This window comes from Poecilia latipinna, unplaced genomic scaffold (assembly GCF_001443285.1).
Source record: "Poecilia latipinna isolate Pla-1442-1.1 unplaced genomic scaffold, P_latipinna-1.0 Scaffold2079, whole genome shotgun sequence".
NCBI classification, from domain to species: Eukaryota; Metazoa; Chordata; class Actinopteri; order Cyprinodontiformes; family Poeciliidae; genus Poecilia; species Poecilia latipinna.
The window spans coordinates 3,044-23,527 of record NW_015114695.1 but is presented as its reverse complement, the minus strand read 5'-3'; the positions used below and the strand labels follow the sequence as shown (position 1 = coordinate 23,527).

Sequence of the window (20,484 nt, the reverse complement as noted above, 5' to 3'; positions counted from 1 at the left end):
TTCCATGGAAAAAAATATTGCATTCATATTTGCTTGGCGGTCTGTCTTGGCTTTTTTTTTTTCTTGTAGTTTAAAATATTTTGTTTCTTAAATATTGTATTTATCTTAAGTTAAAAATAATTAACTAGAGCACATCACCTCAGTTCTAAAATCCTTACACAGACTCCCTGTAGCTCAGAGAGTAGATGAAAATGTGGCTAGTTTATAAATCATTGAACGGCTTACCACCAAAAAACAAGAAAAATTATCAACCTTCCGGACTTCTGAGATCTTCTGGTTCTGGTTTGTTCTGCATCCCCAGAACCAGAACCAAACATGGAGAAGCAGCATTCAGCTTCTATGCACCACAAATCTGGAATAAACTTCCAGCAAACTCCAAAATAGTTGAAACACTGAGTTCCTTTGAATCTAATCTAAAGTCAACATGTTTAGAGATTTTTTTCGAACTGTAACAAATTAAACATTTATCAATATGTTAACTTTCCACAGAGAGACAAGAGATGGACAGGTCTTACAAATCAAAGTCCAAATGCATAAAAAATGTGTGGTCTGTTCCAGATTTCTTCTCCATTGACCTTTTCAACACAAGCCATGACCATAGCTTGAAAACTGTCTGACTAACCATGAATTAAAATTCAAAGTCACAATATAGGTGTACTTCATTTAAACCCATCTAATCTGGGTAGTGCAGCACTTAAGGGAAAATAATACAGGCCAGAGTAGAAATCTGAACATTATGACATGCAAATGTGTCTAATCCCCGTCAATCTGACACCCCTGAATCCAACCAATTTTCTTCTGACAACTGTGGATCAGTGAGAAAAGTGGTTCTCTTCCAATACTAACATTTTAGGTGTGACTCCTTGTTGTCAACTTTAAGTTTATGTGGTTGAAGTGTAAAAGCGCTTAACACTACGCTCAGTCTGTGTGGCATTTGATAATTATTCCAACTGTGTTTAATCTTAGTATCAATGGAGCTTTTTTGAGCGGAGGTCTGAGAGGTTGACTAGAGAACGTTAGCAGATAAATGGGAACCTGAAAACCGCAGAACCAAGGGAGGAAGTTGTGTAGAAGTCTAAAGTAGTTTTAAAATGAAAACGATATGGCACAACTCAAAAACTTATAAGGCTGTTGTGAGATGAAATTATGACTTAATTGTTAAACAGTATGTTTGGCATAAAACTAACTCCTAACACCAGTGTAAACACCCAATCCCAACCTGAAACATGGTGATGGGTGTGTCAAACTGTGGGGATGTTACTCAGCAGGAACAGGGAGACCGGTCAGTGAATATGGGGAAAAGAATGAAAGAAAATGAAGAAAAGCTGCAGAAGACTGAAGATTAGTAAGGAGGTTTACCTTAAAGCAAAACAATGACCCTAAACATACAGTTAGAGCTATAATAGTATGGTTTATAACAACTCACACAAATAAGTTAAAATAGCAAAACAATCAAAACTTCCACACTCAGTAGCGAAGCAGTAATCTATTTTAAGTCAAATTAATATTCTCATTTGATACAAAACAAGATAAAAGCATATTTTTTTCCTCTCCTGCCTCTTCCATAATCCTTTTGTCTTTCTCCTGCCCTTTCTCCCGCCTGTTCTGTGTCTGTCTAAATTACACACATAACATAGATTAGAACATAATTACACTTCAGTGCGTGATAAACTTGATGCATAAGGGACAACTGTGATGCTACCTCACCTCTGGGGGCCTTAACACAAAATCTCATCACAGTTCATACAGCAGGAGCACTATTAGTGTCTTGTCTATCTACATGATTAGCCATGGGATGAACTAGCCCGGCTGTGATTTGTGGCAGAGCAATTTGGCTGTGTTGTGTCTCCGCTGACCCCAGGGCAACAGTAGCTAGTCAGTCATTAACTGCAGAGCCACACATCACTTCAGACAGGTTAATAACTACCGGTTAGGATTGGTTAGCAGCAGGGTTGGGATTGCACCTTGTAATGCTTGATCCCTTTGGCAACAGTAGTTTTTCTGTGGCGGATAATTTGTCAATGCCTGTATTTCTGTGGCAGTCTGAAATAAATAATGTTGCTGAAAACATGATGAAATAAATAAAATAGTGATTAGTATTCCCGAAAGCTGTGGTAATGAATTATCATGTGTTGACTTTGCAGACCCTCCCATGCTGGACCCAGTCTTTCAGGATGTGCGGTCCAGGAACTTTCAGACAGTGACCCTGAGATGCACTGTGCTACGGTCCAACCCTCCTCGCCTAACAGACATTCGATGGCTCCGCAACGGCGAGTTCATCCGAATGTCCATGCCAGACCTGAAGCAGACACCAGAGCTGAAGTTCAAGCTGGAACCCACTAGCAACGGGACCTATGAGTGCAGAGTCAGTAACAGTGCAGGGACATCAACGTGCCGATTTAATGTCTCCGGTAAGTGAAAAAATAGGCATTTTATTTATCAAAATTTGCTCATCCATTTTCTACATGGCTCATTTTTACACCTATCATTTTGCTTTACTTCCTGGCCCACAGCACAACCATACAATGCTGAGTTTTATTTTGATACACCAAACCCAGTGCGCATTCTGAAGGGAAATAATTACTCCTACACCCTACAGTGGACACAAAGAGACCCACAGGCTACCGACCGCATCATTGGCTACTGGCTAAATGTTCGAAAGGTAAAGTCCGCCTGCACAGACACCAGTAATAACACATAAACGGTTGTGTCAGTACTCATATTGTTGTATTCGCATATGATCTAGATAATAGTACTATGATTTGACATTCTCAAATGCTGGCAATAGCTTAAAACAAGATTAAAGAGAGTCTCTATTAGGATCTAAATGGCTTGATGTAGAGTACTTGTGCAAATTTGTTGATAGAAAAGGGGGCAGAGCAGAGAGGGAAATAATCTAGATTGAGTAATGCTCCAATTGGAGCAGTGCATTAGATACAAAGGTGCACGGGAGTTGCAGAGAACAACGGAGAAACATAGGCCAAGCATTCTGCAGGCAAGAGTTCACTACAGGAAACCATGCGATGGGATTGCTTTCTGATGTTCTTCTGAAACGCACACAGAGATTGTGACAGAGCCTCTTGGGTAGGGAGAAACAGTAAAGTCGGAGAGCATAATGGAAGACAAACACTGGTCAGCCCTCCTAAGTTTGCAAAAGTGACCTTGAGTTGGAAAGCATCAGAGCTTCACTTTTTGTCATGGATTTTGCGTATTTAGTAAACAGGGGCTTTACAGGGTTTAAGGGTGTCACACATTTGAAGTCCATCAATATACACCTGCTCTGAATAAATAAAACAACCAGTTTTCCTCTGTGTTTTCTTTTTTCTTTTTGTAAGGTTCTTTCATTTTATATTAGCTTTTTTTTAAATTGCTATCTCTTTAAAGATCCGAACAATATGCAGTAAATTTGGAACCGAATAAGTGTAAAGAAGAATAAGGTAAATAAATCAAAATGTTCATACTTCAACTACAGTTAAAACTAGATATTTATATTGTCTGTATAAAAAAGACACAGGACCTTTTTTTCTTCTTACTGTGACGTCAGACTAAACCTGGGGTGGGCAATCCTGGTCCTCGAGGGCCGGTGTCCTGCAACTCTTAGATCTCTCCTTGGCCCAACACACCTGGATCCAATACCTGAATTCCCTTGTCAGTGCAGTCAAGTTCTCCAGAGTCCTGCCAACGACCTCATTATTTGACTCAGGTGTGTTGAAGTAGAGACACATCTAAAAGTTGCAGGAGACCGGCGCTCGAGGCCTGGAGTTGCCGACCCCTGGAATAAACTCTTCATGCTAGGATTGACTGTTTTTTTTTTTTTCTATTATGTGAAAACCAGTTTAAGTTGAGAATTGTTTTTCTTTCCTCAAAGTCAGATATTCACATACACTTACTTCATAGCATTGCAAACTTGGATCCAATGTTTTGGCCATCTTTCCACATTTCACAACACTTGAAGGGATTTTGGCCCATTCCTCCTGACAAAACGTATGTAATTGACACCTTTCTCACACACTTTCCATCTCTGCTCACTGATTTTCTGTAGCTCTCTGATGAGAGCTACATAGTGCATTGACTTTGAATTTATTTAAATTGATTAGGAAGTTGTCTACAAAATGTCTTATTACTTTTATATAAATAAATTTTTGTAATCCAAATTGATCTAAAACATTCTGAGGACAGCAATAGAGTCAAAATAGTCAGGTTGCGTCATTGCATTTTTTAAGATGGCTGACTTTTCTTTATCGCAAAGGACTTTACTCCAATGTTCACAAAACAGTTCAATACCTAACTCCATAAAAAATGCTGCACCGGGTATTTGTTGCTGTTTCGATCTGAATATTGGTCGAAAAGAGTTGAAATCATTCAGTATCTTTCACATTTTTATGTTTTCCCGAAAGATTGACTTTACATAGCTGCAAGCTTATTTACATGACAATAAAAGAAGTGTTAAATTAGTTTTGTACACACAAATTGGACTGTAGTAGAATAGCTTTAATAAACAAATCAGTTTCTGCCCTATGATATTAACCTGGACATCAACAAAAAGCATGTGTTGATTTACTAATCCCAGATAAACTCTGATGCTGTACTTTTCACATTAGGGAAGAACCATGAAACTTGGAGATGTATAAAGATTTCTGTTCAGACTTATTTTGTTTTCTCCTCTGTTTTCTCTCTCTTCTGGGATTTCTTCTTGTTATCCACCATGATCTATTTTTCTGTTCTATTATTACTACGCTAAGAAATTGACATACAGCCGTACTTTTCATGGCATTTCACATTTCAACATCATTCCCTTCACATAGTGCATGATGTTGTCAGATGAACTTTGGCTTACTTAAATGTATTAATTTATTTATTTATTTATTTATTTGCTGCACTTCATTTTACATGAGTATAGAGCAACTGAGAATAAAGGAAAGAGAGTGTGCAAGAAAGCAAGGGTGCAAAGTAGAGGGCTGCAATGCAAATTAAAGAAAAACATGAAATCTCACACGTCCTCTTGACTATTAAGTACACCAGTGGATCATTCAAATGTAATATCATCTCAGATTCACAACCCATCTATTTCTACTTTTTTTTTTTTTTTTTTTTTACAGTTCATCCTTTTAACGCCTTGACAGTCTATCTTTTCAGAGCATAGAAAATTATGTAGAGTCCCAAGGGAGACATGCAAACTCTGAGGGAAATACATGAGGACAGGATCAGTTCATGTTTCACTGTACTGTTTGATCTGAAACATGGCTGCAATTTTTTTTTTCATTCGCTTGTACTTGCATTTTAATTTTGTGTTTTTCTGATGCAAGTCTGTGTACATTTATTCAACTTTATCCATTCCGTTTGGAGTATGTAAATACTGTGTTTAATTGCCCGCCAGTGCATTTACCAATATCCATGTATATTCATGTGACTCAGAGTCAGACTCCTTGTTATCTTACTGTGGGGGGGATTTATCTGTATAGGAATTAGCTGCGTTGACAGGCCGTACTTTTTCTATCAAGCAGGCGATACACTCCATTTCTTTGCACCATAAGCTTCATCCAAAGTATCATTGGAAATTGATGTGTTTACCTCTTGGAAGTCATGGTTATGCAATCTTTTTTTTTTTTTTTTTCTTTAGGAGGGGTAGATAAACTAAACAATTTGTTCTTCATTACAGAATTTTTTCTAATGCTGTCAAAGGTCAGTAACACATTATATTAGGATATCTAATTAATCAAATTAGTTACATTATTATTGTATTTCCAAGATATTAACACTTTTAACCATTATAAATTACGTCTCGTAGCTCCTACTAAATTATCATTTCTGCAGTTTTTTTCAATTGTTTAATCAGCTAAGAATTTCTTAATAATAACAAACATACAGCATTTTAAAACAGATCCCGATGAACTTGAATAAAGATTGCCCTAATAAAATAACCCTAAATTGAAACTAGTTTTTTCTGACTTACAGAAAATTCATTACAATGTTGTATTCTTTCCCTTAGGTTGTGTCCAGGATTGTGACTCACAGTTGTCTAACTTCCACATCCTAAATCGAGATATAAATCAAAGGAAGAAAGGAAAAGCATTATAAAATCTGAAAGGCCACATAGAAAGCAGTTTGTGCAATTCAAAGTAAAATCATTGTGTTCAGTTCATGGAAAACACTCAAATGACATTATAATCTGTCAAACAAGGCTGTAAGCCTTTTGGTGCTTGATGCAGAGTAGGAGCATAGTCTAGTTTAACCAAGAACAAACTCACAAAAAGGTTTTTCTTTGTGGTTCTCATTACAAAATTTTAGAAATTACTCCCAAATGTTTGTACATAGATTATGTTGGAAGGAATGTCAACCATAAATCTAAATGAATTATTGTAGTCTTTTATCTGAAAGAAATATATCACCAGTGGAATAGTCTCCCATACGTTTCACACAACAAAATTCTAGGTTCTCTTGCTACTTTTTTTTAACTTCCTCCTGTTTATACTAGATTACATCCCAGTTTATTTTAGAAGTCTATTTATGTTAAACATACATATTTTCGTTTTGAATTAGCAAATGAAATTCACGCAAACTCATTTTTTATGTTATAAATCAAATCAATTTGGAAATTGTCCTAGTGCAAGTAAATGTAACGTGTGTCATTTATGGATCAATTTTTAATCAAACATTTTAAGATGGACAAACCGGTGTCCCCGTTAACATATAAATGACAGATTGAAAATCTTAATGACGCATTACATATTTTACATTGAATCAAATTTGTGAATAATTCGTGAAGATTTCCACTATAACTACGCAGGTAGAGCGTACTTATAGATTCATGAGAGGCGCAATTAGGAGATGACATGCGAACATCCATATTTTACACAGAATGTCAACTCTATGAACTTTCCACATGCACATTATATCACTTAAAGTCTCTCATTTGCTTAATTAGGGATGAAAGAGATCCATTAACAGATTAAAATTTAACCTCACACGTTTTGTCAGTCCAAGTCTCTTATATATCAGACTGTGCTTGTGTTTTGTGGCGGCCTGTCTCCTCTTTCACACATTCTTTGTCTTGTTGTGTCTTTGATGACAATATGATAAAGACACAGCTACAAACACTTCCTGACTGAAATTTCTGGGAGCATCTGTTTCCACTGAACACACACACGCATACACACGCGCACACATCAAGGTGGTAATATAGACTTTATCATCTGACATCTTTCCATTTCAAAATACGTTTTGCATCTTTCTTATCCTACTCTTTTTTCTTACATGAAATCTAGAGCCATGCACACATCTACACATAGTGTCTTTTTATCTTCACAAGAGCCTTTCCCTAACTCTAAGCCTAATCCTAATTTAAACTTGATTCATACCTAAACCCTACCCTGAAAACAGCATTCATTCTCTCTTTTTTTTTTTTGCATTTCATCCTCAGTGTAAGATCAGATAGGTCTGTCTTCAGAACATGGTCACTCACACATAAAGACTGTTTATCTTTATTCTTAAAGCTCAAACATCTCAAAATGATCACCGTTTAATTTTTTATTACATCGCCATACTTTTTCAGCTTTATTGCACCAATTGACTAAAGTAGCTGTGCAAAGCAACAAATGTCTTTGTAGAGGCATTTGCTCTCAAAACAGATTTTTTTGTATGCATCGTTGTATTAAAGACAAAAAATGCATTCCCCACAGAGTGAAACATTGTATGTGTTTACTGCAGAGGCAGTATTTTAATTGTATGGTGTAGGAAGACAAGCAAGTGATGCTCCTGCATGGCCTTTCCATGCACCCAACACTGCACCATACATAATACATTTAAGAAATTGTGGACGGTAATAGAAGGTGAATAGATTTTCAGTTATTGATATTTCATCCTGTCATTGCAGAAACGTTTTTCTTCTCTCCCTCCCCATGTCAGTTTGTCTGTATCTGTTCGTGGCCTATGTAGTTTTCTCTGGATGCCAATGAAGACACTCACCAGAAACCTTGAGAACAGTCACTTGAAACCTTGTCAGTTATTACATTGCATTCATTTCAGCTGTTCAGAAAAGTGATATATGGGTCAAGTTTGTCACTGGTTGTAAGGTCAGAGCCAAACACAAATAGTAAGCAGATTTAGAAATGTGTGAACCTCAGCTGAATTATAGCAAAAAATCTTAAGGGAAAAAAAAAAATAACCCATTGCACAAGCAAGACAAGATAGATGATCAGGAAGTTACCATGGAAAAGTAATGCACCTAAAAAGTGGCAGGGTAATTAACAGATAAAACACAGGTGCAGATAAAAGGGGAAATAAGCACAGGTGAAGAGGGAGGGAGAATATTACATAAAGCTCAAGCTCTGTTTAAATTGGCCACAGCTTCACTCTCTAGTGCACTGTGTAGTGAGTAGTGCCATTTTAAAGTTTAATTGTATCTTTCCATCAACCATACAGCTACGTATTGCCTAATTATATAGATATTTTTTTATCCTACAACTAACAAGTAAATGTTTAAAAATCTTTTTTATTAGGGAATATAATGCAATTTGAGTTTGGCATCTTTTCTCAGATCTCCTCACCCCATGGCCATGCTACTCAACAGATCATGAAAGGACAGGAGCATCTCTACCTTTCTGAATCTGTCTTCTCCATGTCAGGAAGTGAGGAGAAGATCTCTGACCTCAAAGGCAGATGCAGAGGTCTTATAGCTTAAATAGTCCACACAGATTGTTAGTTCATGCTTTATATACTCAGTCAAAGGCGATTACGATCAAATGTGAAGGAGCGGCACAGGTCAAGTTTGCTGACTGAATCATCATTCAAGCGTCACCTAATCTTATACATGCTGAATCTTATAGTATGTTACTAAATGGATGAAAGGTTTAATCTGAAAACCCACCGTTTCATTTGCTTTGTTTGGTGTCAGGAAGTCGAGGTGGAGATCCTTCCTGACTGGGAACAGAGTGTGAAAAGTTGGATCAACTGGCCTGGACCTAGCCAGAATGGCAGTGAGAAAAGGAGAATGAACAGGCAGAACAGCTAGTGGCGCAGAGCCTGGTTAGGAAAGAAGGATTTGATTCAAAGCTCGCTGCCAAGTGCACACTTGGAGGGCTTTGGGCTGTGGCTGCCATGGGAGGCTCAAACAGTAATTGGAGTGAGAGAACCAAATTCCTGGCAGCCAGGGCATGACTCACTGTGGTCTTGTCAATAAAAATGATCAACTCTGCCAGGCTAAGTTTGAATTTGTGTTGGTTTATGGGAATACAATGGAAGCAACAAGACCTCAAACTGACTGCCAGAGGAAACCTGAGTAGGGAGGTCACGGTGTACGGAGCTGCATGTAGGAAGATTATAGGAAATGTTATTGGATCCAGAATCGTTAAGACTTTTGGAAATGTTTTTGATGTAGACCTGGAAGCAGTACATAGGTTTGATAGAAAAAAAACCCTGCTAGGTTGTATATTTTACTAAACAAATTGATATCCATGATTTCTTTTCATTTATTAATAACAAAACTGATAAAATCCAAAGTTTTCCTCTCTTTACGTTTAGGTGGTTTGGAAAACTGAGATAAAAGAACAGATACACAAAAATGTAAAAGAAAACACTCATGGGGGTGATGGTGGTGTAGAGATTGAGCAGGATAGTAGCCAACTTTTATTTTTGTTAAAAACAATACATCGACAGGTATACATGACATCATACTCAGCAAATGTGATACAAATCTAAATAAAGGCGGCGCTACAAACAAATTGGAAGAATCGCCCAAGGCTCCATTAGCTGAACATTTAGAGTTGGTACACTGCACATTTACCATTACCACAAAATCACACACACAATATCTGCTCACACACACACATAGAGAGAGAGAGCTCTTCTTCATGCGTTACCTGATAATGGCATGCTGTGGGTGTACCAAGTTGTTATGGTGAAGTGGCTGACCTAATGCATTAGATTGAGTTCACTGTCAGGTCTTTAAGTAGCTGGGATCAGAGGCAGATACACAGCTAATGGATCCTTCTGTCCGTGGGTGGAATAACATAGCCATAGCTCTTTATTAAATGTGATGGTGACAGAAAAAAAAAAAAAAAAAAAACTTAAAAAATGAGACAACAACTGGACTTGGTTAACATGATAATCCTTTTACATTTGTATGATCCACGGCCGGTTTAATTGATTTACAGTTGTTTATGTGGGAGGCGATGTGATTTGGTTGTGCATTGCAACGCTTGCTGAAAAGCAAAATAACTGAACAGAGACAGTTGCAGAAATGTGTTTGATTCCTGCTTCTCAAGTAATGGCTATTGAGTCCTTGTCATGTCATCATTATGGGAAATCACTTATTTCGCTGAGTGCTCTAAAACTGGACCAACATGTATTTTTTAGACCACAAATTGCTTAGAGAGAGAGCTGCAAAGTAATATTGCATGCGCTGGCCTCCAAAGCTTTTAATTAGTAAAGCAGGACAGATTTGGTTTGGATTTTTTAAAAAAGGAGACTTAAAATTTTATGGAATTGAAGGCTATCTAAGCCCAGTGGTATGATGTTCGGAAAAATGCCCAGAAGTGGTAAGTTTGTACTCGCATTTACTAACTAAAATGGCTGCATCAGTGGTGTTGGTGGATAATTAAGACTTTGATAAAGGCATTTACAAATAGTGATAATACAAAGAAGAATTGGGCAACTGATAGTCTGGTTTCAGTAATGTAAGAAAGCACATCAGGTATATTTCTTATGTTTTGAGTGAACATTACCTATGCCCACTTTTAGTTTAGGGATGAGGAATGATGACTGGCAGTGGTGAATATATGAATTTCCGTGCCAAATACAGTGAGAGCGGGATTCATCATACTCCTGCGGCATTACTCTTCTAATATTTGCAAAATGTTTTGCATTTCACCTGCACAGAACAAGCAGAACCTGGTGTCAAAGCAAATAGACCTGAAGGGTAAGGAGCCAGAGAAAGGCGTGCTGATGTCCCACATAATAACAGACCTGAGAATTCCCCTGTCCTATGAGATTCGACTGGCTCCCATCACCACCTACAGCACAGGGGACTATGTCAGCCGAATCATTTTGTACTCAGAACGTAAGTCTCTTTTCACATCCTTCGTTTTTGAGTAAAGAATTATGATGTTTATGAATATGCTCAAAACACAGATAAAAATGTGCTTATCTAGATAATAATGCAAATGTAATTTTCTTACAGCCTACACATATCCACGATCTTCAGGTAAGACCAAACAAATATTATTTCTTTTTTCCACTTTTCCATTTTAAAGTGAGGAATACTCTTTTTCAGACCTTACTCCTCAAACTAAGGATGCTTATGCTATAATTTTGTTGCCCATCACTGTTAATCTACTGTAGAAGAATTTGGGTTCAATTTGATTTAACACTACTAGTATGCCATTGAGTTCGCAAGAGGAACAGTCACAGAGCCAGACTGGGTAGCATAACCACTCAGAGTTTTCCAATAGGGAGTCATTGACACCTCCTATAGGGCAGGTTAGCCACAAAAGGTCATTGCTAAGAAGTTGGCGCTTTACAGAGTGCTAAGTCCACACATATTAATGGTAGGTTAAAAGTTATGTAAAAGTGTGCATAAGCAACTGTCAGGCATAACCACAAACTTATGATGATTGAAAGCAAAGCCCATTTAAAAGCCAGGGGAAATTCAAAGTGTATGGACTGCTGAAAGAGGAAACACACAGACAAAAGACATAAGCTTCAACTATCACATTATTTGTGTTAAGCCACTTCTGCACCAGACACTAAATTAGAAACTTTTCACCTATGCTGAGGAGGAAAAGTAGTTGGCTGTTGCTTACTAGTCCAAAGTCCCTTTTTTTAAATATGAACATGCATTGTGCAACAGTGGAAAGGCACAGAATCCTCATTGCTTTATGCCCAGTGAGAAGGTTTCACAGTATTTGATGCTTTGTCAAATGCCAGAGCCAACAATTGAGCTGAAGGCCGCTAGTAAACTGACCTGGGCGCAACACGTTAGCAGAGCCTCTATCTGATCATCATCAACCCACTATACATTGATGGATTTATAGAAAATAACAATAACTTTTCTTTATCAAAAACAAATTTTAAATGGTCTTATGTCATATTGTAATTTTTGGAAAAACTGAATTTGGGGTTTTCCTTTAGCTATTAAGAATAATCTCCAAATTTATGAGAAATAAATGCTTAATATGCAACACTCTCTGTGGTACAAATCTATATCATAGATAAATGTTAGATGACACCTGCCTTACTAAAGTGGAACACTCTGATTTGCAAGCATATCTTTGTGTTACAGACAAAAGGGAGTTAAAAATGTGAAAAGATAATTAAATATAATATAAAATTAAATTATAAAAGACATAGTTTTATCAGGTTATGGACCAATACTGTTGAAACATGCTATATCAAACTGTACAATTTAGCCTCCTTTTCCCCTGCATTTATTGGTTTTATTAAACACACTCCACTGTCTCCATGCATCTCATCCCCGTCGTTCTCAGTCAGTCGGGTCTTCTGTGTTTTGTTCATTAAGAGACACGCTGCATTTTCCTGCCAGGAGTGGCAGTTGGCTCTGCCAGGGTGAAGCAATTAAAACAACAGCAGATTGGAACAGACTGCGGGAACAACGGTGTAAATTGAAAGCGGTGCATGAAGTGGAGAAGGGTGTGAATAGTAATAGATTAGCTCCCTGAAACAAAAGAGAGCGCGCGGGCCATCCTCATGGGGAGCGAGAACCACGAGCATCTTTATCAGATTGCATGTCTGCTTGTCTCCGGGATGCTGTCAGCTTGGATGGTTTTAGACGGCTGTTGTCACACTCTTCTGTCTAGTGAGTCTTTGATAATGGCAAAGCCCACCAGATGGGCTAATGAAGGTGACAACACCATAGAGAAAATCCACTTTATCTTGCTTAACAAGAGACATCAGCATTAGGTGTGATGAAATATGCTGTTTCTGACGTGCACTGTAACTCAAAAGGAAACAAGTAAATCTGAAGACAAGAAAGTAATTTCAAAGATCCCAGAAGAATATACAGTAAAACTAAATCTGATCACATCACCAGTCTATATCTTTGAGTACAATTATATTTTACATTATGAAAGTGTAACCACCTTGGGGAATTTTTTTTATGTGTCTTTAACTTATGCTTCTTTGTCAATCAAAAACTCCCTGAATGTACATGTTAGTGTTAGTTACTGTTTCAATCATGTAATATAAATTGGGGTGGGGGGCTTGAATGTGCAGCACAAAATAAGAACTGACTTGGAAAATAAATCTACATTTATTTTTCAGGTTGGTGTACATAAAGTGGGATCTCCTTTTCTCAGACATAAGAGGGCAAGATGCCAAATCGTAATATCTAACTTGCCTTCCTCACTGTGTCTATCATCTTGTTAGTAATTACTAGTTTGTTGACTCTGCAGTGCATTTCGAGGAGGTAATTTTTTACAAATTTATTGTTGGCATGTTTTGGGAAACTTGATCAAAGACATTTCATCACCTGCAGCTTGTCCTATCGCCAATATAATATATTATGAATAAAATGAATAAAAGTTTTTTTTCCCCCTTTTTCTTCTGTCTCTCATTTCTTTTCATCCATGTATTCACACATCTTAGACCAGGTGTGTGGGTTTGAGGATGACCGGATCTGTGGCTTCTCTCAAGACCGGAGCGATAACTTTGATTGGACAAGACAGAATAATCTGACGCACAATCCCAAACGATCTGCAAATACTGGACCAGAGACTGACCGCAGTGGAACAAAAGAGGGTAAGGAAATGGGGAAGTCGTCTTAAAACTGACCTTGTTTCTGTAGAGAAACATGGAAGCAGTGGTTGAAGAGGCAGAAACTCGGGCATGGAAGGAATTCTGAGTTTTGGCTTTGGAGAAATACTTTTAGTTAGCCTTATCATTTGAAATGTGTGCATGAGTGGATATTGAGCCATGTCATGATTAAATATTTAAAATAAAAGAATACATTGGCCAATATTGATGCAACATTCACATCAAAGGTGCACAAAAATGTGTGTACAATAATGGTTCAAAAGTATTTGCTGAAAAGTTAAAGTTGTGTCTTCAACTGCTAGATTATTCAGTGTCAACAGTGGCTCTGTTTTGATTGTCACAGTCTGTCTGACAGCATCTGCATAAAGATGAACTTAATTAATTAAAATAATTTTCAAAGCGTATGTCCTCTATAAAAGTGTTATACAATGTTCTGCTGGAGCACCAAAATGCAGAAACTATCTGGCATAAAGCAGTTGATAGTTAAACAAAATTATTATTTAATGTGAATCAAAATGTGCACCCTGCAGAAACGGAATATGAAAAAAAAACAGAACAATGAAACAACAGAGCTGACAGGAATAAATGAATGATCAGATGAAGCTGTAGCAGCTTGTATAAATGTAATAGTTTGCAAATATAACATTTCAGCAGAGTATATGTTTTACATAATTATGCCACAATAAGCAAGCACAAGAAAGCTAATGTAATTCTGTTGTCATGGCAGACTAAAAATAAGGCTTAGGAAACTATGATCTTTGCTTGTTGATTGTTGAACCATGCTGGAGAACGAAGGAAATGCTATTAATTAAATTGGATTTTCAGTGTTAATTTCATCTCCAAACAATTGCAAAAACATTGCAAATCATTGCCTGTGACCCTGTTATTTAAACACTGATTCACTGTCTTGACTTTTAATGACTCCTCCTTGACAGCTCAGAATCAAATCTCAGCTCTAATTCTTTTTGTTTCCTGGCTGATTGCAGGGTATTACATGTACATCGAAGCATCACGGCCGCGTGCTCAAGGCGACAAGGCTCGTCTTCTCTCTCCACTTTTTAATGTGTCTTCAGTCAGGGGTCCCAAGGGCTCCGGCCGAGTCCCGTACTGCGTCTCCTTCTATTATCACATGAAGGGCAAACATATTGGTGAGTGCTCACAAACATTCACATAATTTCATTTATCATATAAAGGCAATCGTAGAAGCACATTGCACAAGAATATACTAGCAGAAACATTCACATCTATCTTCGGGCAAAGGCTGAATTTGGAGCTCGACCCCTATGTGTGGAGCTTGTGTGACACAATAACGCAGAGTGTGTGTGTTTGCAGGACACACAGATTATTCGGGGTGGGTGTTAAAGGGTGTGCCCTAGGATGTTATCAGTGTTCTGTTTGCACGTTTTTGCTTGTGCATCAGTGTGTCTGCATTTGTGTGCATTTGGAGGTGGCTAAAGGGGGCAGAGGCTTTGTGATTTATGGAAGGGGCAAGATACAATCAGTCATCTGGCAGAGCTGTTCATCATAATATGTTCTGTCACGGCGCTAGAATGCACACACAGTTGCACACACACACACACACACACACATGTACACAGACCAGAACACTAATAAATGAAAACACTGGCTTCAATTCACTGCTCTTAAATAATGTATGCATGAACACAAACAGCAACAACACTGTAACCACACTTAAACAACACTATAAGGTCATGATCATCATGCTCTCATCTTGTGGAGGAATTTGCTCCACTTTTTTACATTACCTATTTCATTGTGGTTTCATTTTACTCTTCTGTTCTCAGAGTTTTTAGCCAATTTTTTATACATTTTCTGCTCCAACTGTTCTGCTTGATTACCCGGTTCTTGTCAAACTTTAGCTGTTTAGCGAATGTCATTTTAAATATTTCAAGTATATTTGAGTACAAAGATGAGTTTAAAGTCAAGCTGATGACTGAGGTTTTCAAGATCCCTGTAGAAAAAAGTAGCCTGTATTTTGACTGATGTTGACAGTCCAACAGCTAACACAGCAGTGTGTATCGCAAAGTGATATATGAATGGATCAATGTGTTAAAATGTAGGCATGATGAGAAAGTTATACCTGTCAATCAAGCAGCCAGAAAAAAGTAAAAAAAAAAAAATATCTGAACTTCAGTTATCCTCATTAAATTCATCAAAACTAAGAACTCCCACCATTGTCGATCTACAGCACATTACAACCACAAGCATGTATTTTTTCAAACTATTTTGACTTTTTGACTGACAAAATGCAGATGAAAAATAGATAAAATCTTGTAATTCTTCAATTTTCTTGTCTATTCAACCTTATTACATAAAAAATTTCTCATTACATTGTTTTACTCTTTTATATGTTAAGGTTCTTACAAAGAAAAATGAGGACCAGCAGGCCAATTTAAAAGTTAAAAAACTTAAAAATATGTTTTTAAAACTTATTGTTTTAAGTTTTAGACTTCAAAATGAAACTGCAACTGTTTAACCATTACATAAACTAATATCACACAGCAGCTCTCCTTAATTCTTGACAAGCTGTCGTTTCCTGTCGTTAGGCTGTTTGTATTTTGTGGATCTGGACAAATTCAAAGACTCAAATGGCTTTTTGGACAATAAAGGCTCCGCCCCCGTCTTATGCCTTTATGCTTGAGACTTAAATGTTGTTGAAAAAGGCAGTACTGATTAAATGTCTCTGGGGCAGGATAAAAAAAATAAAATAAAAAAAAAATAAAAAATGTAGCAAAAAAAAATATGCTACAACATAAAAAGGGAAGACGGCCTTATTCTCACTGTTAGGTATAAGTAGTGAAAGAGTTGGACCAAATCTTATACACATACCTCAGGTAATGTTTCTCTGCTCCTCTTTGGGATCACTGTCAGCAACAATAAACTACATTTAATTAGTTTTTGTTGGTCATTGGATAAGTGTTTAGAACTGTTGTTGAGAGCAGCAAGTCGTGCGTAAATACATTCACTGGAATGTTTTAAAGACTAAAGTTTCCAAATGTAATTTTTTTTTGTTTGGATAAAACTTTTAGCACTTTATGCATACAGTACTTCCATGTAAGTGACATCCAAATCTCACTTAGTTTCACCTTTTTAGATTTTACTTTTGGTTCTGACAATAAATGACTGCAAAAAATGGAGTGATAACGAAGGGTTAGCAGGATGTTGCAGGGAATAAAGGCTTTATTTCAGTCATCCAAATGAAATAACCCATTTGAGTTAAAAAGCATTAGTTCATGCATGTCAGTTTGTGAGGCTGTGGCTCTCTTGTACGTTCTCCTCTGACGACAGTGTGGATAAGTAGGTCTGATAGAGCTGTTCCTCTGACACTTTTATCACCACACTTTGCCATGCCTTTGACCAATCAATAGGCTGCCTATCAGAGTCTTCTTTATCCTGTGCAGTTTATGTGGACCTGCAGGAGTAGGCGTGTGTGTGTGTGTGTGTGTGTGTGTGTGTGTGTGTGTGTGTGTCGGTGGCAAAAGAGAATAGCTGAACAAAAAAAGGAACAATATGAGGCTTTAATATGTGGTTGTAGGCTGAAAGACTGTGTGCGTGTGTGTGTGTTTATGAAAATAGATAGCATATTATTTTTAACAGCACTTAGTCACCTCATCTGTGATTTCCTCTATTATTTATAATCATTTTATTTCTTTTCTTCTGTTTTTTTTTGTTTTGTTTTGTTTTTTTTTTTCAAAATATTTGCTTTTCCTTTGTTCAATTTACTCATTCTCCAAGATCCCTTTCTATTTCAAGTAATATTTATCTGGGGAAGACATTTCTGATACGCATCATTTCTGTGGTTGCTTAGTGATGAAAACAGTGTTTCCAGCCTTAATGCTGATTCAAACTTCACTTCTGAATACAGCTTCCTTTGAGTTAATATTTCTTCATCACACTCAAAACAAAAATACCCATGTCTGAAAACAAAATAATAATCAATCTATATAAATATAGATATCAATGTATTTCTATTTATATTATTACCGCCCAACTCGTTTAGTACTTGAGGAGTTTCTTTGCACAGGTACTTTTTTTTGCCGTTTTTCAGCCTTCTGAAGAGGTTTTATCTCAATCAAGGTTTGAATAATGCTACCATGTAAACGCAGCACACATTTAATACAGAAGGGATTGCTGATGTGCAGACATATAGATACTACTTCTGTCTGCACACCCATTAATGCCACATGTAGTGCACGGATGCCCCCTGCTTGTGTATTTGTTTAGAAGACTGGTGGTTGGTTAATGTTCCAATTAGGGGCTGGCTGGTGGTCGTTAAGAAGATGAATGATTCTCTCACATTCTAGAGGGCTGAGTGAGATAGAGACAAGAGGGAGCGAGCCTATTAGGGCCCCTTCTCATAGCTCACACAGTGTTTCTTTCCTTACACTAACACATCACACGAGAGCCAAGTGTGTATACTGTAAATATATTAAAAGAGAAAGGTTAATTAACACGTTCAACGACTGCCTTTCCTATTCTTCTCCCATGTTCTCTGCCGTGCTTTACAGCTGTGTCAAAGTAGGCCTTTTTGGTGTGTTGCCATTTCACACTTTTTAGGAGAAATCTCAACGTCAGAAAGTCTCGCAGATTAAACGTCTCACCTAAATGTCATAAAGGCTTGCTTTTAGGTGCCTCCTTTTCTGCATGTCTTTAGTGACAAAAGATTTTAACTTGACCTATTCCTTTGTTTACTGTTTTGTTCCTGAATTTTCTGGAAAAATAAATCTTTTGTCATAGTGAGAAAATGACAGTTACAGATTCACCTTTTGACATCGATGTGTAACTTTTTCACAGGGATGCTCAATGTTCTTCTGAGGGTGAGAAGTATTGCACCTGTGGATTCAGTGGTGTGGACAAAATCAGGTCATCAGGGCCCAGACTGGAGTAAAGCCTACTTTGACATCAGCCCCAGCGGACCCTTCCAGGTAAAACCTCTATCACCGGTCTTCTCTCCAACACAGGGAACAGCAAAGTCAATAATATAGCAGTGAAGAACCTGCACACGTAAATCTTTCGATAGGATTTCAAATATAAAACCGATATCTAGAGAAAAACCTCAGCAGTTCTGAGACGGGAACCCGTGTGTTTGTTTGAATGACAGTAGGGCCCCTCCCCGTCTGCCCTGCCTCATCACACTCAGCAATTGAGATGTGTTGCGTGAAATTCAGAACGTGACCTGCAGGTATGACCCAGTCATCTGGTAAGGGAAAAACATGCAGTGTCCTCTCTACTGTTAACGTGACTTTTGAAGAATCCAGCCTCTAAAGGCAATTCGGCCCCCAGTGTTTGCGCCTTGATTTTTATCATGGCCCACCACTGTCGCTTTGGCTCACTCAACGGAGGCAGAAGAAAAAATAAATACATTACAACTCCTTTTTACTTGTCATCTCTCTCTCATCTTTTTGACATTTCTTTTAGTGCAGCCATTTCTTCTCCACTATGTCTTCCCCAGAAGAAAGACCTCTGATACAGCCAGAAATTAACAGGGGAGTTATATGTACATGGTTCACAGAATCCCACAAACAGTTGGACCTGAAAGTTTGCCTTGAATAAAATTGTATACTTTTTTTTTTTTTTTTACAATGTATTTTCTGCAGCAACTTTAAGTCTGCAAAGGAAAATCAGTGAATAAAGACTTACAGCCTCATATTTACTTCTGGAAAGGTTGCTACCTCACAGCAATAGGACACCCAATGAAATATGTTCTTTATTAAGAAGTCATCTCATATTGGTGTCATTTTGCTCATTAACAGACATCAATAAAATTGTTTGTTGAAGCTGAGGAAAAGGTTTGGTAACCCTAATAGCTACTGTTCGCCATTAGGCTTAAATACCTTCAGAGAGAAGCATTGATGGAAGCCAACCTGAAAGTAAAAGACTAAATAACAGGTGACAAGGATGTGTTGGAACGACAGACATGTTTTGCTGGTCCTAGACCTGTACAGGTCATGGTTAGAGGAAGGGTCTGTCCTGATGATCTTCTCTGCAGACCTAATTGTTTGCTACAGTTTGAGTCTGTCCTGTTACGTGGATGAGCCCAACCGCACAGAGATGGATGAACACATGACAGACTGTATGCTGGCAGTGTAGAAAATGAACAGCAGCTCATGTGGAAAGATGAACTCTTTACGTTGCCGTAGGACATGTACTCTGCTGGGAAATCTAAGTGTGGATTCTAGGGACTGGAAGTTATTCACAGATGTCACATTAAGGATGTTGAGAGGAAGCAGCGTAGGGGGGGTTCTCCTGAAGTCCACTGTCATCGCCACTGTCTTTAGTGGGTTTAGCTCCAGGTGGGTCTGTCTGCACCAGTGAACCAACCGATCCACCTCATGTGTGCATGCAGGACAATGACAGTGTCCTGATACAGTCTGTGTCCTGATAATGAACAGCTGGGTTTGCCGGCATTTGAATACAAGGGGAGTAAAATTGGTGTTGATGCTTCCTGAGCTGGAGAAATGACCTTCCAGCTGATCAGCGAGGAAGTTGGTGATCCACTGGCATGTGGAGGCTGGTACAGTGAGCTGGATGAGCTTCTGGTGGGAGATGTCTGGGTTGATAGTGTTGAAGGAAGACCTGAAGTCTACAAAAAGAAAATCCTGGCGTATGTCCTTGGATGGTCGAGGAGGCACTGGGTGAAGCGCTGACCCAAATTGACTGCATCCTCTGCCGACCTGCTGGCTCAGTCAGCAAACT

At 37.9% G+C, this 20,484-nt stretch overlaps 1 protein-coding gene across 1 annotated transcript in view; it reads left to right on the top strand.

Moving 5' to 3' along the window:
* Window positions 1–18,830, top strand: part of mdga1 (MAM domain containing glycosylphosphatidylinositol anchor 1) — an 85,396-nt gene extending 66,566 nt beyond the window's left edge. Inside the window, exons 7-13 of the mRNA XM_015016921.1 lie at window positions 2,145–2,411; window positions 2,514–2,662; window positions 10,876–11,056; window positions 11,177–11,200; window positions 13,600–13,752; window positions 14,754–14,915; window positions 18,583–18,830. Of these exons, the coding sequence (XP_014872407.1) occupies window positions 2,145–2,411; window positions 2,514–2,662; window positions 10,876–11,056; window positions 11,177–11,200; window positions 13,600–13,752; window positions 14,754–14,915; window positions 18,583–18,773 (1,127 nt within the window). The 3' untranslated portion in view covers window positions 18,774–18,830. The remainder of the gene's footprint in view (window positions 1–2,144; window positions 2,412–2,513; window positions 2,663–10,875; window positions 11,057–11,176; window positions 11,201–13,599; window positions 13,753–14,753; window positions 14,916–18,582) is intronic.
* The last annotated feature ends 1,654 nt before the right edge of the window (window positions 18,831–20,484 follow it).